Consider the following 19,608-nt stretch of genomic DNA (forward strand, 5'->3'; position numbering starts at 1 on the left):
CACGACGAGCAGCTGGCAGACCAAGGCATCATGCCTCGTGAGTAACGCCGAGATGCCGCACATGCAGGAGCACGCACACTTCCACTTCCACTTCCACTTCCACTTCCACTTCCACTTGCAGCTTCACGCTTTCACAGAACAGTGTCAGGTGGATGGGGGTGCAGTGAACGAGCAGATATAACCCTATTCTCTCTGTTATGTCACGTTTTCTACAGAATCTGCCTTGTTGCAACTGAGAAATAAACAGACATGTACATTTTAAAGCTTATATTCATTCATTCATTCATTTTCGGAGCCATTCAATCCTCCAGATCAGGGGGAGTCATTTTCTTTCAGGGGCCACATTCAGCCATTCAGTGGGCTGGACAAGTAAAATAATAACAGAATAACCTATAAATAATGACAACTCCAAATTTTTTCTTTGTTTTTGCACTAAGCAAAAAAACCCCCTGAAAAACAGAACATTAAAATATGAAAGTACTTACTTTATAAACTATCCAAACAAAAAAGATGTGAATAACCTGAAAAAACTGAAATTTCTTAAGAAAAATCAGTGCAATTTTAACAATATTCTGCCTCAACTTCTCATTTGTCCATGTGCGTTATGGGTCAGATCTACAAAGACACTAAACACTGAGGAACAGGCAGAAAAGAGTTCAAATTGTGCTGAATTTTCTTTAGACATTTCAGGTTGTTCGTATTTGTTCAGATTATTCACATTTTATTGTTAAAGGATAGTTTGCAAATGTAAAAATTTTCATAATTTAATGTTTTTTTTGCATTAAAAAAGACAAAAATTTGAAGTTTATTGGCATAATGTAATACTTTTTTCACATCAAACGAGAAGCAAATCTGCAGTCATTCTTTTTTGTTGGTTATTCTGCTGTTCTTATTTGACTATAGATCATATTGGTCTGTATGTGGAACCAGAACTAAAATGAGTTCCACAGCCTTGACTGTGGAACTCAAATTCATCCCAGGGGCCGCAGTGGAACCTTTGGCGGGCCACATTTGGTCCCCGGGCCGCATGTTTGAGACCCCTGCTCCAGATGGTCCCAGGGATGCAAAATATAGTATAAATAACTAAATACTGAGTATGGGTTCATCCTGATGGTTTTAATCTGTCGTTTCAACTTTACTCAAGTTACAAACTAGTTTTCCAAACCCATTGTACATCTGTCAGTCAAACGGAAACAGGCTAAGACCGTACTTTTTCATATAATCCTGATTACATTTCATTACATGGTGAGATTCCCCAGATTAGTGATTTTGACTTCCACATTAACCCATAAAGACCCAGTGTTTGTGGCAGATCCCAAACAAATTTTGCTCTCTATTTAACCCTTCTTAAATTATTTATTACAATATTACCCTCTTTTTTCTGCATTTTTTTAAAGTAAAAAACAGGTATTTTCCCCATATTTAATTTAAAACAGAGAAAAACTGACTTTTTTCAGCAAATCTATCAATAAGAACATAAAAACAAGTGTCTCCATCCACTGTCATTGATCCAACTCCATGGGTTTTACTGGCGAATCAATGTTGTAGAAGATGACAGTGTTTCCATGGTAACTACAGACCCTCTGAACATCCAAATGGATCATATGTGATGACCATGAAAAGATGACAAATTGTATTTTTCACCAATTATTTACATGGATTGATAGGATTAGTGGATCAACAGGTATTAAACAGTTTAGGTCAGTAGATACTTTGGTCGCCAGTGGAGGTTTGGGTTTTTATGGGTTAAAATTGAGGGTTATTACATCAAAAACAGAGAAAGCTAAAGAAAACATCACTTTTTTTTGTAAAATATATCAGTAACTGAACATAAAAACAAGTGTTTCTCTCTACTGTCATTAGTCGCTTTTCCATTGGACATCTGTGCAAAACTTTACTGATATTTACTAAATGTCGAAAAAACAGAAGTGCGTAACGTCGGTTTTTCCATTGAATCACAAATGCGATGATTTGTTTATTTATTATTGAGAGATGACACGAGAAGTCATTCCATAAACATGGCAACGAACGTAAATATGGTGTCGATTTACAGATATATTCATTATTATTATATATTACTCCTCTATCTTGTACTAAATTTTAAAATGATTGGGTTTCCTGGTGTGTCCACACATACCACAACATGTTTTCTTCTTCTTTGCTTGTTGTAGCGTCTGTCAACATCTGTTTTTTTTTTAATTCACATGACTCTAGTTGCAAAAAAAGATCTTTCCATTGCAGTTTTGCGTGACATACCATTTGCACTACGCCCAAAAAACCACCCTTGCCAGCGCAAAAACTTTTAATAAAAAAAAATCAGACTTTGGACAAAATTGTTGTTTTTCCATTGGGTAAATTTTTATGCGCAAGTTATATTTGCGCAATTTGAGGGTCAATGGAAAAGCGACCACTGATCCAACTCCATGGGTTTTACTGGTGAATCAATGTTTTAGAAGATGACGGTGTTGCTACGGTAACTACAGAGCCTCTGAACGTCCAAATGGGTCATATCTGATGACCATGAAAAGATGACAAACTGTATTTTACACCAATTATTTACATGTATGGGTCAGATTAGTGGATCAGCAGGTATTACAGTAGATTCTTTTGGTGTCCAGGGGCTGTTTGGGTCTTTATGGGTTAATACAATAAGTGAAAGGTAGATACATTTACTCACTCATTACATTATCATAAAAACATAATTACATCTACCTCGATCATGATACTGTAAATATGAGAGGAAACCAAAATGATCGTTAACTAAACCGTATCATATGACAAAAGGGTGGTTTTGTTAAAGTAAAAATCTGGATTTCATCGAAAAAAAGCTATGATTGTTGTTCTTTTTCTTGTATTTACGGAGAAATGTGGAGAAATATCGGATGATCCAATGAAAATAAACAGGATATTCACACTTCTCGCAGCTCCTTGATAGAAATTTCCGGCTCTACAGCTGTAAAATACTCACCAAATACCTGCAGTTGTAGCTCTAATGCAGGTGTCTGTTGCAAAGAAGCACAACACTGAAGTGAATTTATTGTAAACACAAAAGAAATAAGAGGTACAGCTTCAGATATGCAAATAAAACTGTGTATTTTGGTTGTTAAGTGCATAAAATGGGGTGTTTTTTGGACGTTTTAGGCAGGGTGTGCTGGATGACATAAAGCCTCCACATCCACTGTGGGAAATATGAGTGGATTTTCCCTTTTCATATTTTGTTCTTTGATTTTCAGTCCCTTTGGCTCAATCAGTATCGCTTTGAAAATGTTGGAATGCAGTAAAAGAAGCATCATTTCCCAAGTTTTACATGAATTACATCATTGAGACAAACATATTTCATGACTATTATTGAAATAAATGACTTATAATGGAACAGATTCTTGATTTTCCTTGTTCCTGAATTCCAGATCTCAGAACCGATCGGTAGAATCAGCTGCTGTGGTTTTCTTATTCTTACAGAGCAGTCGTTCACAACCTTTTTTGGCTTGTGACCCCATTTTAACATCGCAAATGTCTGGCGACCCCAGACATTCAAAACAGAGACTTTTTTTTTTTTTGTGCTAAAATTAATTTGTTTTTGATCATGTAATACACAGGTTTCAAACATGCGGCCCGGGGACCAAATCTGGCCCGCCAAAGAGTCCAATCTGGCCCGCGGGATGAATCTGTGAAATGCAAAAAATTACAATCAATGGTGTAAAAATCATTTTAATTCAGGTTCTACATACACACCAATTAGATCTCAATTGGGTCAGATCAGTGAAATAGTATCATAATAACCTATAAATAATGACAACTGCAGATTTTATCTTTGTTTAGTGAAAAAAAGTAAAATTAAATGAAAATGTTTACATTAACCCTTTCATGCATGAATTATGAGAACTTTAGTTGAGTTTTTTTTTCCTGAGTGTTTTTATTCCTTTTTAGGCATGAAAAAAAAACAAAAAAACAATGTGACTGAAATTTTTTTATGAACCTATTTTTCATGGAGTTACAAAAATGTCCACTCAGCTGGACACCAATTTTTGAAGCAAAAAAACATGTATTTAAAACCCATCATCAGAAACTGATAAACTGCATGAAAACTATAAAATAAAAACATTTTTCATGCAGCTAATCTGATGTTTTCACACATTTTAACATACTCTAATACTAGTTATTACTAACTTCATACAGACAATATGCAAAAAAAAAACTTTTTGATTAAGAAAACTGTTGATTACAGTCTAATAACAATTAGCAATTGATTTAACACATGTTACTGCAGATCAGGTTTATCAACCTGAGCTGCAAAGTTACAATAATGGTATGAATTACAATGTATTATGGGATGATGCATAAGTGTCCACTGTGTCGGCTGATATGGAACTAAAACAACAAAACCCATGAATATATAAGAGAAGAGCTGTAGAATAACTGTCCACTGGAGTAACCAGTATGCATGAAAGGGTTAACAAACCATCCTTTTACAAAAAAATGTGAAAAACCTGAAGAATATGAACAAACGGAAATGTCTTAAGAGAAGTACATGCAATTTTACCAGTATTTTACCTGGTACTATATGTTTGGTGTATTTGTAATTGTAATGTAAGTTGTAACGCACACGTGTAAATGATAAACTGAGGCAGAATATTGTTAAAATTGCACTTGTTTTTCTTCAGACATTTCTAGTTATTCATGTTATTCAGATTTTTAAGGAAACGTTGTAGATGTAAACATGATCATAATGTAATTTTAATTTTTTCACTGTTATTATTTTGCTGGTCTGGCCCACTGGAGACGAAATTGGGATGAAAGTGAACTAAAATGAGTTTGACACCCCTGATGTAATAGTTTGCTATACTATGTTGCAAATAAACATTGATTTTAGACTTTTTGTCTGTATAATTTATATTATATTATGAACGAAGGCAGTAAAGCCAGGTGTAGATTACTGCACAAAGTGAGAATTTTATTGTCCTTGGTCAGGATATGTACAGTCAGTCCAGCTTGGATTTACAAGGCTGACAATTAATACTGAACAAACATGAACTCAAAAAACTATGAATTATGAAAGAGCTGCAGCATCTGAAACCGACCACAATGATCATTTGACAGATAAACAGAACCACAGTGCTTCAGTTTCAGCTTCACAGTTTGTCATGTCTTTTATGGATTGGGATTGTCTCTGTCAACTCACCATATGTTTTTTATTAGTAAGTTTTTTTTTTTTTTTTTTATCAATTACTAGAAATTTCAGGTGACCCCATTTGAATTCCAGGCGACCCCATGTGGGGTCCCGACCCCAAGGTTGAAAAACACTGGTATAGAGTCAAAATGGTGCGGATTGATGTTATGTAGACTTAAAAAAAATAATTCCTCACCTTATTAATTAAAAGACGGATGAGGGAGAAGGAGAGAAGAAAAGAAAAACAGTTAAGATGAAGGATGCCCTGACGAACAGCAGATCCAGACAGATAAATCTGCAGTCGGTGACACGAACAAAGGTGAATGTAAAGGAAGCGGCAGGTGGATGTATGCAGAAAGAGAGAGAGAGAAGAGAGAGAGAGACAGGCAGTTAGTGGAGAGGCAGACATGTCTGTGAGTGACCGCCGTGGAATGCTCTTGTGCTGGAAAAGCCTCTCGGACTGTGAAGAAACAGGCAGATTTACGCAGACGGTACCTGTTTACAGCATCAAAGCAGAACGCACGCCCAAACACAAGCACAGCACACACTCCCAACACCAAGACATACTGATGAGAACATGTAGACCTCTTAAATCCAACTGTCGCTACGATTTACTCCTCCCATATTCTGCAGGTCACGTTAATGTTTGTAACTTACTATCTTGTTTAGCTTCGACTGCCAGCGCAGAACATGTCACACACAGCTAAACATTCGTGTTGTTGTTGGCACACGTTGGGAAATCTCAAATTCCAATATTCACGAAAAAAAACATAAGTTTGTTTACACAGCAGACGGACGCTTATAAACTTAGATCTTATCGATTTTTTTAAAGTGTCATCCAGGCGAGTACCGGAGCAGTGAGCAATGCCAGTGTAGGAGCGTAACGGGGACTGGGGACTTGGACTGGACTGCAGGCCAAGGGGTTTGTTGAATGATATCTCTGGCACCGTTTGCCATTTCACAGAGACTCCAGCCTGCAGATAAACTGCTGGTAAGTGTGCAGGAGAACGGAATCCAGAGGCCCGGCGAGGCCCTATCAGTTACTAGGAGTCTGTCACAGATAAGGCAGCAAGGAGAAATACAATTGGCCAACAGGCTTCAAGCGCTTTTTTAAAAAAGAAATTTCAATTGGTTGTTTATCTGGTGATTGCAGGCGGTGGCGCAGATGGAAGAGGGTTGCACAGATTTGTATTTGTGCCGCTTGTTAGTACACACAAGAGACGCCTTATCGCTGTCCAAAACATCATCTGTTCCCACCAGCTCTTTAAGCGGCAACATCCACGGCTGAAAAACGAAGCCAATGCGGAAGTAAAAAACATGTGTCAAACATGCGGCCCGGGGGCCAAATGCGGCCCGCCAAAGGGTCCAGTCTGGCCCATGGGATGTTTTTGCCAGGTGCAAAAATTCCACAGTCTTGAATTGAATTAAGCAAAAAAAAAAAAAAAAATTAGCTTGAATTAAGAAAAAGATCTTGAATTAAGCCCCCAAAAAAGTTTCAATTAAGTAAAAAAATCTTGAATTAAGCCAAAAAAAATTCTTCATTTAAGTAAAAAAAATCTTCAGTTAAGCCAAAAAAAAATCTCAAATTTAGCAAAAAATCTTGAATTAAGCCAAAAAAAATCTTCAATTAAGTAAAAAAATTCTTGAAGTAAGCCAAAAAATCTAGAATTAACAACTTAAATTTTTTTCTTTGTTTTAGTGCAAAAAATAACATTAAATTCTGAAAATATTTACATTTACAAACTATCCTGCCACACTAAAATGTGAATAACCTGAACAAATCTGACCAACCTGAAATGTCTAAAGAAAATTAAGTAATTTTTCTGCCTGTTCCTCAGTGTTTAGTGTCTTTGTAGATGTGATCCACAATGCACATGGACAAATGAGAAGTGGAGGAATAATGTTGTTAAAATTGCACAAAATTTTCTTATGTTTTTTAATTTAAATTTCAGTTTTTTCAGGTTTTTTTTTTTTTTTTGGATAGTTTATAAAAGTCAGTATTTTCATAATTTAATGTTTTGTAGTTGTTTTTTTACACTAAAACAAAGACAAAAATTTGGAGTTGTCATTATTTATAGGTTATTCTGTTATTATTTTTGTGGTCCGGCCCACTGCAGATCAAATTTAGCTGAATATGGCCCCTGAACTAAAATGAGTTTGACACCCCTGTCCTAAAGACTCCATGTTGAAATGCACAAATATTCAACAGACACATGTGGAATGTCTTCGTCTCTGTTGACAACTGATAGGTGGTTCATTTTTATAAAGTTCACCTGTTTTTGAGTTTTTTAAGACTTAAATCATGGATGTGAAACTCATTTTAGTTAGTTACTTAGTTAGTTAGATCTCAGATTGGCCGGACCAATAAAATAATCGCATAATAATTTAGAAATAATGACAAAAAAAATTAAATGACATCATTTTATGAAAACGTTTACATTTCGTCCCTTGAGAATCAGCTGGTTCTATGTCCACTTTTCCTCATTTTGAGAGAACAGTTTGAAAATTTCACCTGTCTGATCTCTGAGAGTTATCAGTCATCTTTTGTGTGGAATAGTGTTGACAATGGAAGTTACCCTAAACATGTTCTAAATCTCCTGAGGCTTAGGGATATAAAAAGTCAAAAATGGACATAGAACTTTCTGATTCCAAGGTATGGAAGTTGCCCCTGGTCAACATGTTCTATGTCCAACATCGGACCTGGTGCCTTTACAGGTTTCACTTATGATCGAAATCAGGAAGTTCTATGTCCACCAGAGTTGTTTTTAACCTGTTTAACCCAGACCATATTTTCAGGGGAAAAACACCTAAAAAGACATACCCAAAGTAAATGAAGAATTACTTCACAATAATAAGGTTCATATGCATGTTCTTGGTGTCTATGGACATTTACAGACCTCACAGAATCTATTCCCATTGTCTAAAATATTGTATCTATTACTATGCCTGAGTAAACTGTAACAAACTAAAAGAGAAATTGGAATTTTTTATCCTCGCCTGTTTTTTTTCGGCTGGATTGACAATGATATGCATAAATTAATTGTTCATGTCGGAGATTTTTAATAGTGTATATTTCACCCCGCAAAGATCAAAATCCTGTTTGTTTAGGCGAACCCAGAACACGTCTAAAGACTAAAGGCGACAGAACCTTTTCCGAGGCTCTGGAAAACTGCCCCAACAATTTACATATGCACAGTTCACTTAGAATGTTAATATAAGTGTGTGACTTTTATTTATTCTATCTGCTGGTTATGTTTTAGATGTTTTTATCATAATAGTTTGTATCTGTTTTATCAGTTTTTACTATTTTATCCTTAATTCCTGATGTCTCTTCCCAAGGGATCAATAAAGTTCGTTCTAATCTAATCTAATCTAATCTATAATCTAATCTAATCTATCTAATCTAATCTACTTTATTTATTTATATCTTTGTGCAGCACTGTCTTGCATCAGTAAGTAAAAGTTTTGGCTTTTTTACATTAAAATTGAGTGGAAACAGCATCATGCAACAATTTATAGATACATTTAGATTGTCAATGATAGTCAATGATAAGGTGAGGGAGCTAACTTTCACTTTCTCACAGCTTTATCGACACATCCTCCACATACAAGTCTGTCGTGTTACTTGTAGAAGTATGCCCCCCCCACTCCCCCCACAAAATTTTTTCCAGGCATAGGGGGGGCGCCAGTAGGCTGATGATGCTGTTAGTGGGGTATGGTTCAAAGAAAGTGGACAAACATAACGTTTGCACACTTGAAAACCCTTGACCTTCAGTCCACTACAGGGTTTTCAACCTTTTTTGAAGCCAGTTCGTTGTCCATCTGTCCGTCCGTATGTGCAAAAACTTTGGCGTGGACTGAAGGTCGAGGGTTTTCAAATGCGCAAACGTTGTGTCTTTCTGTTTGTTTGTTTTGGTTTTTTAAGTATAACTGTGAAACTCTTGAGTTTCAGGAGTACATTATGCCACGTTTCCACTGCGTGGTACCGGCTTGACTTGACTTGACTCAGCTTGGCCTTTTTGCGTTTCCATTACGAAAAAGTACCTGGAATCTGGATCCCGGTACTAGTTTTTTGGTATCACCTCTGCCGAGGTTCCAAGCGATACTAAACTGTGACGTATAAACACTGCAGACTACTGATTGGTCAGACAGTTTTCTCTGTGACCCACCGTTTTACAAAAAACAGATGCGGAAATAGACAGTAAATATAGCGGTACATTAATCCACATGATAACAGCCCAAAACTACACCATGGTCGGTCAAGGAGATTCAGTCTTTGATGGCCGACGTTAAAATTCAGACGAGACAACACGCAACGAGTGAGTTTATCAGCAACTCTCTGAATAGACAACACGAAAATAACGCGCCACATCGCTATGACGTCCAGATACTGTAAAGTCATTAGTATCCTGTAATGGTCTGAAACGGTCTCCAGGAATACCGAGTCGAGCCAAACCGAGCCGAGCCGAGCCGGTTCCACGTCGTGGAAACGCGGCATAAAAGTCAGTGTTATCATTGATTTAGCCAGAGACATTCATTAGCTTAGAAATGGCATTAGCTAACATCAACAAACAGGATGACTTCCAACACAAAACAGACTTCAACACACATGCATCTGCTAATCATGGAACGTCCTTTACAGTGAAACTCTTGTCCACTACAGAGGACAAAAAAAACACTGCTGGGTTTCTGGAGGACATAAATAACCCTGACATTGACCTTGAATACACTCAAAAGAAACTCAGCCTTCATTTGAATAAATTTCCAGGAAGTTTGAGATGCGGTGGAAATGCAAACCACACAGATTACCAGGAATTCTTTTACCCAGGTAAATAAGCTTCTCGTACATAAAAGTTCCTACCAGGCGCTAACTACTCTCTGCTCCACCTTTAGGAAAATTAATAGATTTCATTGCATCATGAGTCGCAGTCCTGCTTTTTCGTCGTATAGCTGTAGATGGGATGGTTGGGATGCCGGCTGCCTCTGCCCGGCTGTGTTATTCCTGCTGGGGAGATGGACACGGCACAGGGTCTGTGTATATATTACCCATGGAACATCTGGTGTTATTAGGCTATTCAAGAATCCACCCCGGCCTCTCAGGGCTGACTGGCGTGTGGCCTGCATAGGAGCACACTGTCTGCCTTCTGGCCACAAGTCTACACACACACACACACACACACACACACACACACACACACACACACACACACTTATACAATCTGATATTTCCTCATAAAGATAACAGGGCTGTAGCTGCAGGTTTACTGTGCTTTTTCCTGCATAAAAACACCCATTTTTCCTTTTCATTTGCACACAGCAGCGGTTCTCGGGGCTTTAATCCTCAGTAGATGGAAACACAAAGGGCTGGTCTAATGCACCATACGTCTTACCTCTAAGTGTCCTGTTTACATTCGCAGATACAGTCAGCAGGTATACGTATTACAATAGGTTTAAAGTGCATCGTGTGTTTTAATAGAAGCGTGCAGTGTTTAGAAGTCGGCGGGCCCGCGTCACACTCACCCGATCGTGTTACATTATACGCTCACGCAGTCGCTTCAGCCACGGTCTGACACATTTTCGAGGCGGTTCGGTCACACACTCTTAAACACACCGAACCATACGTAGTGTGTACCTGCATGTCAAATCAGCTCTTAAATCAGATGAGGAGGGGGAGTGGGGGAGCGTGGGGGGGAGTCAGTGGGTATAAACATGGTGACTTCATTCTGCTGTGGACTGGCAGATCATACTAGACCACTTCCCCTCAGAGGAAGGGCACCAGGGCCGGACCGGTCCAGCTGGGTGGCCTCTTCAGTTCTACACCTCCATCTGTCTTTACTGCCTTATTATTATTATTATTATTATTATTATTATTATTATATTATTTTATTTATATTTATATTATTATTATTATTATTATTATTATTATTATTATTATTATCATTATTATACAGGATATACACTGAACAAAAATATAAACGCACCACTTTTGTTTTTGCTCCCATTTTTCATGAGCTGAACTCAAAGATCTAAAACTTTTTCTGTGAACACACAAGGTTTATTTCTCTCAAATATTGTTCACAAATCTGTCTAAATTTGTGTTAGTGAACACTTCTTCTTTGCTGAGATAATCCATCCACCTCACAGGTGTGGCACATCAAGATGCTGATTAGACAGCATGATTTTTGCTTTAGGCTGGCCACAATAAAAGGCCACTCCAAAATGTGCAGTTTTATCACACAGCACAATGCCACAGATGTCACAAGTTTTGACTGTGCGAGGAAAATGGTGGTCACACCAAATACTGACTGGTTTTCTGACCCCCCTGGACCACCCAATACAGTAAAACTGCACATTTTAGAGTGGCCTTTTATTGTGGCCAGCCTAAGTCACACCTGTGCAATAATCATGCTGTCTAATCAGCATCTTGATATGCCACACCTGTGAGGTGGATGGATTATCTCAGCAAAGGACAAAGGAGAAGTGCTCACTAACACAGATTTAGACAAATTTATGAACAATATTTGAGAGAAATAGGCCTTTTGTGTACATAGAAAAAGTTTTAGACCTTTGAGTTCAGCTCATGAAAAATGGGAGCAAAAACAAAAGTGGTGCGTTTATATTTGTTCAGTGTATATTGTAGGGCAGGGGTGTCAAACTCATTTTAGTTCAGGGGCCACATTCAGCTAAATTTGATCTGCAGTGGACCGAACCAGTAAAATAATAACATAAATATATATAAATAATGTCAACTCCAAACTTTTCTCTGCGTTTTAGAGCGAGAAAAGTAAATTTACATTATGAAAAGGTTTACATCTACAAACTATCCTTTCAAAAGATGTGAATAACATGAACAAACTGAAAAAATAAGTGTAATTTTAACAATATTCTGCCTCAGTTTATCATTTCCACATGTACATTAGAACTTACAGATCACAGTGGATCTACAAACACACAAAACATTTAATTACAGGCAATATTGTTAAAAATTGTACTTACATCTCTTAAGACATTTCAGGTTATTCACATTTTTTGCAACATTATACTGTGTTTTAGTGTAAATACATGAAAATATTTACATTTACAAAGAGAAACATTTGGAGTTGTCATTATTTATGTTATTATGATAGTATTTTACTGGTCTGACCCACTTGAAATTGAATTGGTCTGAATGTGGAACCTGAACTAAAAGGATTGTTCATATCTTCAGTGTAATTTTTGCATTTCACAAATTCATCCCATGGGTCGGACTGGACCCTTTGGTGGGCGGATTTAACCCCCGGGCCTCATGTTTGACACCTGTGTTGTAAGGTCTTTCTCTGTATTACCTTTGTAATCTATTACATCACATTTAAAGAACTTCCTTACTTCGTACGTTCTCTTTTCTTTTGATCTGTTATTATCTCTACCCTTTATTTCACCTCAAACATTTACACACATTACATTTTATTAGTTTTCTGTTTTCTTTTCATCTAGTTTCTTTCTTTCTTTTTCTTTCTTCTTTCTTTTCTTTTTCTTTCTTTCTTTCTTTCTTTCTTTCTTTCTGTCATACTTACCTTATCTTTCTGTCTGTTTTCCTCCATTTTATACTTTCTTACATTGTTTTCTTTTAATTTAAAACTATTTCCTTTCTACCTTCTCTTCTTTTCTTTTTTCCTCTCTTCCTGCCCTTTACTTCACCTCAGACTTTCTTAACTTTCTGTTTTCTTTTTATCTATCTATCTATCTATCTATCTATCTATCTATCTATCTATCATCTATCTATCTATCTATCTATCTATCTATATATCTATCTATTATCTATCTATCTGTCTCTGTCCATTTGAATTTGTTCTTCTGTTGTCTTTTCATCTAAAGTTTCTTCGTTCTTTTCTTTCCTACTTTCTTTCTTTCTAACCTTGTCTTTCTGTCTGTTTTCCTCCATTTTTATACTTCTTTTTACTTTATCTTTTAATTTAAAACTATCTTCTTTCTGCCTTCTCTTTCCTTTTTTTCTCTGTCCTGTCCTTCACTTCACCTCAAACCTTATTGATTTTACATTTCATTTTGTTTCTTCTGTTGTCTTTCATTTAAAGTTTCTTTCTTTCTTTTTTCTCTTTCTTTCTTTCTTTCTTTCTTTCTTCTTTCTTTCTTTTTCACCTAAAACTTTAACTTTCTGTTTTCTTTCATATGATCTATCTATCTATCTATCTATCTATCTATATCTATCTATATCTATCTATCTATCATCTATCTATCTATCTATCTATCTATATATCTATATATCTATCTATCTATCTATATATCTATCTATCTATATCCTCTTCTTCCCTCCTTTTTGCTTTGTATAACCTTCCTTTTTCGTCCTCCGTAGCAGCTTTTCATCACCTTTTCTTCCTTCTTTCTATTTTTGGCTACTTATCTAGTTCAGGAGTTTAGACTTTGACACTCCAGTAATTTACTATTCACGTGCAAAGTCTCTTATCCATTATCCCATTCCTCCTCACACTTCTCACACATGGGATTTATGTCGTTTTCATTTGTCTTTTGATCAGCCGCTTCACTGTCCCCTTCATCCTTTTCTTTTCTTATTCCTTCATCTTCCTTTGACAACAGGACTCTATATTTTTTCTGATTTACATGCAACATGCAACAGAAAATCCACTGCATCTGGAGATGAAAGTGCTAAATACCGCAGATTATTCTAATGTAACGTTAACACTGCAGGTCATTTCTCCATTTTCAGATCCAGTTCATCTACACAATAACTCTCGACTCGGTATTATTCATTTAATTTTGGCACCGTATCTCACGTCAGCCCTCTGAAAAATCCAACTAAAATTATTTGACCAAATAAGTGCTCCTCCATGGACATCAGTCCTATGGGTAGATTCGAGGCGGAGCCAGGTTAGCAGGCCTGATTATTTACACTGGATTTACCCAAGAGAGATTGAGGAAGGTCGAAAATCTCACTCGCCGCAGCCCTTTAATTACAGCCGCTCCATTTATTTTCACAGTACTCACAGTGTCTAGGTGTTATGGGGGTGTAGCAAGCTGGACCGACGTTAGACCTGCTTCGGAAATATCGATTGGGTCAATATACAGTCGCGGAAAAAACTATTAGACCATCAAAAGTCATCGAAAACAATGGTTATGCAATCAAGTACTAACCCCTGTGTGTATCATGTGACTAAAACAGACAGAAAAGAAAACATGGAATGCCTAAAAGTACTATAAAAAACACCAATACTTCAGAAAACAAGAATATAGCGAATATAAAATTACAAAAACTAAAAAATAAGATAAGAAAACAGGACATGAAATTTGACAAAAGTAAGATTAGAATAGAGCTAAAAAAAAAAAGACATTAAATATAAATAGAGACAATATTTACAGTATTAATAGTTGTGTATCTATGGATAATATTAACAATAATAAATATACGTACTGTCTCGGAAAAAGTTATTAGACCATCAAAAGTCCTCAAAAACAATGGTTATGCAATGAAATACTAACTCCTGTGTGTATCATGTGACTAAAAGACAGAAAAGAAGACATGGAATGCCTAAAAGTACTATAAAAAAACAACATACTTCAGAAAACAAGAATATAGCGAACATAAAATTACAAAAACTAAAAAGTAAGATAAGAAAATAGAACATAACATTTGACAAAAGTAAGATAAGAATAGAGCTAAAAAAAAAAAAAAAAGACATTAAATATAAATAGAGACAATATTTACAGTATTAATAATTTGTGTATCTATGGATAATATTAATATTAACTATACGTACAGTCTCGGAAACAGTTATCAGACCATAAAAAATCATCAAGAGCAATGGTTATGCAATCAAGTACTAACTCCTGTGTGTATCATGTGACTAAAACAGACAGAAAAGAAAACATGGAATGCCTAAAAGCACTGTTTTTGTCAGTACAATGCCATAGATATTGATGGAAGAACTGAAGTGATTTGGTTATTATCAAGAAAATATCAGCTCTTAAATTAAACTCTTATGAGCTATTGTTGTTGTTATCATTATGTTTGTCCAAACAAACGTACCTTTAGTTGTTCCAGGCATTAAAATGAACAAGAAATTAACCCTTTCATGCATAGTGGTAGACAGTTATTCTATAGCTGTTCTCTAGTATATTCATGGATTTGTTGTTTTAGTTTCATATCAGCCGACACAGTGGATGCTTATGCATCATCTCATACACTGACATTGAAAACATTACTGTAACTTTGCTGTTCTTGATAAACCCAATCTAACATGTTCGAGTGTAAATCAATTCCTTGTCACCGTTATTAGACTGCAATTAACAAATTTTTTTTTTTTTTGTTTTGGGTTTTTTTGGCATTTATGTCCATGAAGTGAGTAATGACTAGTATTAGAGTACACTAAAAACAACAAGTTAAGGATATTTCTCTTTTTTGGTCTTTTTTTTTGGTCATTTTTGCCATTTGTAAATGAAACTATGTCTGGTCATTAAAAAAAAAAGTGTTTCAATTCACACACAAAAAAGTAAGAAGCGCTGTGCGAGAATCCTAACTGAAAAAAATAGCCCAAAAATTAAAAAATATCCATAACTTTTGTTTGTAGTGTATTTTAAAATGTGAGAAAACATCAAATTAGCAGCATTTAATGTTTTTATTTCAGAGTTTTCACACAGTATATCAGTAAATACATGTTTCTTTGCTTCAAAAATTAAACACATAGTGTCCAGCTTAATGGACATTTTTGCAACTCCATGAAAAATAGCTTCATAAAAAAAAAATAATAATAATTTAATTGCAGTTTTTTTAATGCCCAAAGAGGAATAAAGAAAAAAATCTTGATTAATGTTTTCATAACTCATGCATGAAAGAGTTAAAGAAAAATAAGTTTTAAAAGTCCTGTGGATATATTGCATATATCTTTATTAGAAGTAAAAAAAAGAAATAAATAATGTTTTTATGTTCATTATGATCATGTCTTTAAAAATTCCGTAGTTATTTAATTACGGAAACAATCACTTAATAATAACAAATGAATGACTAGATATAGTAAAGTGTCAACTAAATAACTGTCCGAATTAATGACAACCACTAGTAATTACTGATTACTTTTTAGAGCAGGTTTGCTAGTTTTATTAGTTTTAGTCTTTTTCGAAATGCTTAGTTTTTGTTTTAGTTAGTTTTTTCATATCTTTTATCTTCCTCGCCATCGTATCATATAAATCCGATACAGGACTCTGCTGCTTTCTCCCAACTTTAGTCTTCATGTTTCCAGGTAAAGTGGGAACGAGAAGACAACTTTAAACGGCAAGTGACGAGAAGTGACGGACCGTGAAGTGCCGTATAGTGCCTCCCGCTATTTGATGTCAATCACAAAGACAAAGATGAAAACGACGGGAATTTTATCTATAATTTTGTATGTTTGGTTTGTTTTGTAAACACACAATACAATTTCAGGTAGTTAGTTTTTTTTTGATTATAGTTTTTATTTATTTCAGGTAAAAAAATGCCTTTTAATTCCAGTTTTCTTCATTTCGTTATGATATACAATGCGATAATAACCTTGTCTGGACATACTCATACTAACTGATAAATATTGATGAATTACTTTGTGTCTGAGGTGGTAAAAGTCTGCATGTTCTTTACTCAAGCAGAAGGACTGATTCAGCTTTTTACACGAGTATAAGTACAAAAATCGCAGATAGATAGATAGATAGATAGATAGATAGATAGATAGATAGATAGATAGATAGATAGATAGATAGATAGATAGATAGATAGATAGATAGATAGATAGATAGATAGATGAAAAACAGAAAGTTAGTTTTATGTGAAGAAAGAAAGAAAGAAAGAAACTTTAGATGAAAAGAAGCTCTAAAATGTGGTCAAATTGTAAAAGTGACATTAAATATGTAATATGTAATATTTCTCCCAAAAACCCGTCATCCATGTGGTATGAGTTCTTATTCTCAGACTTAAGTCTCCCTGTTTTGACTGTTGTAGTAAAGTGATCAATACTACACTTACATGTATTGGAATTAAAGGAAATAGGAGTAAAGTAAGACGCTGTAAAGTACAAATACCTGAAAATCTACTTGTGAAGTATTAGTATTGTGTTACTTCTCACTTTTGCACACTGGGCAGAAAAATATAAAGAGACAAAGTCATCATTGTGCAGTAAAACTATTCCTGTTAGGTTTGACTTTTATATATGTTGTTTTGGATGAATATTGTTGTGAATGTTGTATTTTTCTGCTGTACGTGTTTATGACTGAGTTCATTTGTGCTATTTTACATATTTTAAAACTACTGGTGGTTTAATCTACAGCAATGCATCATATTTTCTATTTGTAGTATCACAATCCTGTTGAAACTCTAAAAACAGGGGTGTCAAAATCATTTTAGTTCAGCCCAGTTTGATCAAGTGGGTCGGACCAGTAAAATAACAGCATGATAACCTAAAAATAATGACAACTCCATTGTTTTCTTTAATTTGGTGCAAAACCTGAACAACCTGAAATTTCGTAAGGAAAATAAGTGCAATTTTAACAATATTATGCTTCAGTTTATCATGTATACGTGCACATTACAGTTTGCAAAAGGCACGTTTAGGCTGCGTTCAGACAGCAGGACTTAATGCACAATTGGATTTTTTGGTGATATCTGATTTTCTTGTGTGCTTGTTCATATTACACATTAAATGCGACTTCTATCAGTTTTGAGTATGAAAAGAAAAAAGAAACGAAAAGAAAAAAGAAAAGAGGTACTGACGTAATACGTGACCACACAGGCACACACTGTGTTATGGAATGTATGGAAGTATGTTTTTCCCGCCACTTCTCCTCCTGGGATGCAGAATTGTGACGTTTGTCGCATTTCAATGACATAAAGTTCGGATAAATGCTGAAGACTGAAGGTGCATTGCAAAATATCAAATACATTTTGAATTTAGGACCACATATGAAAGTGGCCTGGGTCAGATTTGAAAAAAAAATCAGATTTGTGCTGTTCAAACTATCGTTACCAGATCGGATACAGGTCATATATGGACAAAAAAGTCGGATTTGGGCCACATTTGCCTGCAGTCTGAACTAGGGATGTAACGATATGAAAATTTCATATCACGGCTATTGTGACCAAAATTATCACGGTTATCATTGTTATCGTGGTATTGTTGAAATTGTGCTCGAAATGTTCAAAAAGTACTAATACACACACTGAAATAATTTAACCAAGTTGTATTTTGAAAAAATAAAATAAAATTAACCCTTTCATGCATGAATTATGAGAACTTCAGCCAAGATTTTATTCCTGAGCGTCTTTATTCGTCCGTAGGCATGAAAAAACAATGCGATTGAATTTTTTTTTAATAAACCTGTTTTTTATGAAGGTAGATTTGTTTCTTGATTGCTTTAACTAAAAAAAATTTCAATTAAAAAAAAGTGTTTGAATGCAAAAAAATATATATAAATATAATATATATTTACGATCCAAAAACTGCATTTGGACATTTTTCCTTTGAAGTGATTTTTTTTTTTTTTTTTTTTAATTGATTTTTTTTTTCCTTTCGGTTAACAAACAACAAATCTACCTTTTCGTGGAGTTCCAAAAATGTCCACTCCACTGGACTCCACTATGTTTAATTTTGAAGCAAAGAATGCAATATCAAAAAGGGATATACTGTGTGAAAAGTATAAAATAAAAACATTCTTAATTCAGCTCACATTTTATCATATTCCCAATTTTGATTAGCAATTGATTTACACTCAAACATGTTAGTGCAGATCAGGTTTATCAAGAACAACAATACGCAGTAATGTTTTCAATGTCAGTGTATGGGGTGGTGCATTAGTGTCCACTGTGTTGGCTGATATGGAAGTAAAACAACAAAACCTATGAATATACAAGAGAACAGCTGGAGAAGAACTGTCCACTGGAGTGACCACTGTGCATGAATGGGTTAAATTAAATAAATAAATAAATAAATAAAAATAAAAATAAAAGAAAATAATTGGCACAATGTACTTTCTCTTGGCATAAACATTCAAATATTAACCCTTAGTGGTCTGAGTCTATTTTGTCCGTTTTTCAGTCCTTTTGATTTTGCCTTTATATACTATATAAACAAATGTTCACTATACCCATGTTCGGTATCTTTTTTCAGCACAACTTCATCTATATCATCTGTCTATTATTTTTTCACTTTAACCTACTATAAAAACGTAAAAGGACAAAAAACACACAACATATATAAACTCTGATTTGAAAAGTGTATATAATTTATTGCATACAGGGTGGGGAAGCAAAATTTACAATGAACATTTAGTTGTTTTTTCTCAGCAGGCACTACGTCAATTGTTTTGAAACCAAACATATTGATGTAATCATACCTAACACTATTATCCATACCTTTCAGAAACTTTTGCCCATATGAGTAATCAGGAAAGCAAACGTCAAAGAGTGTGTG

General features: G+C 35.1%; 1 protein-coding gene across 6 annotated transcripts in view; it reads left to right on the forward strand.

Moving 5' to 3' along the window:
• LOC115410092 (myocardin-like) overlaps positions 1–19,608 on the forward strand; it is a 466,879-nt gene that overhangs the window by 387,014 nt on the left and 60,257 nt on the right. The window contains exon 1 of one of the 6 annotated variants that reach the window (XM_030121538.1): positions 13–37. The exons of the other annotated variants lie outside the window; for them this stretch is intronic. Coding sequence (XP_029977398.1) covers positions 31–37 — 7 coding nt within the window. The 5' untranslated portion in view covers positions 13–30. Of the gene's footprint in view, positions 1–12; positions 38–19,608 lie in introns of those variants that run through there. 6 annotated transcript variants of the gene reach the window in all.

This window comes from Sphaeramia orbicularis, chromosome 19 (genome assembly GCF_902148855.1).
Source record: "Sphaeramia orbicularis chromosome 19, fSphaOr1.1, whole genome shotgun sequence".
NCBI lineage: Eukaryota > Metazoa > Chordata > Actinopteri > Kurtiformes > Apogonidae > Sphaeramia > Sphaeramia orbicularis.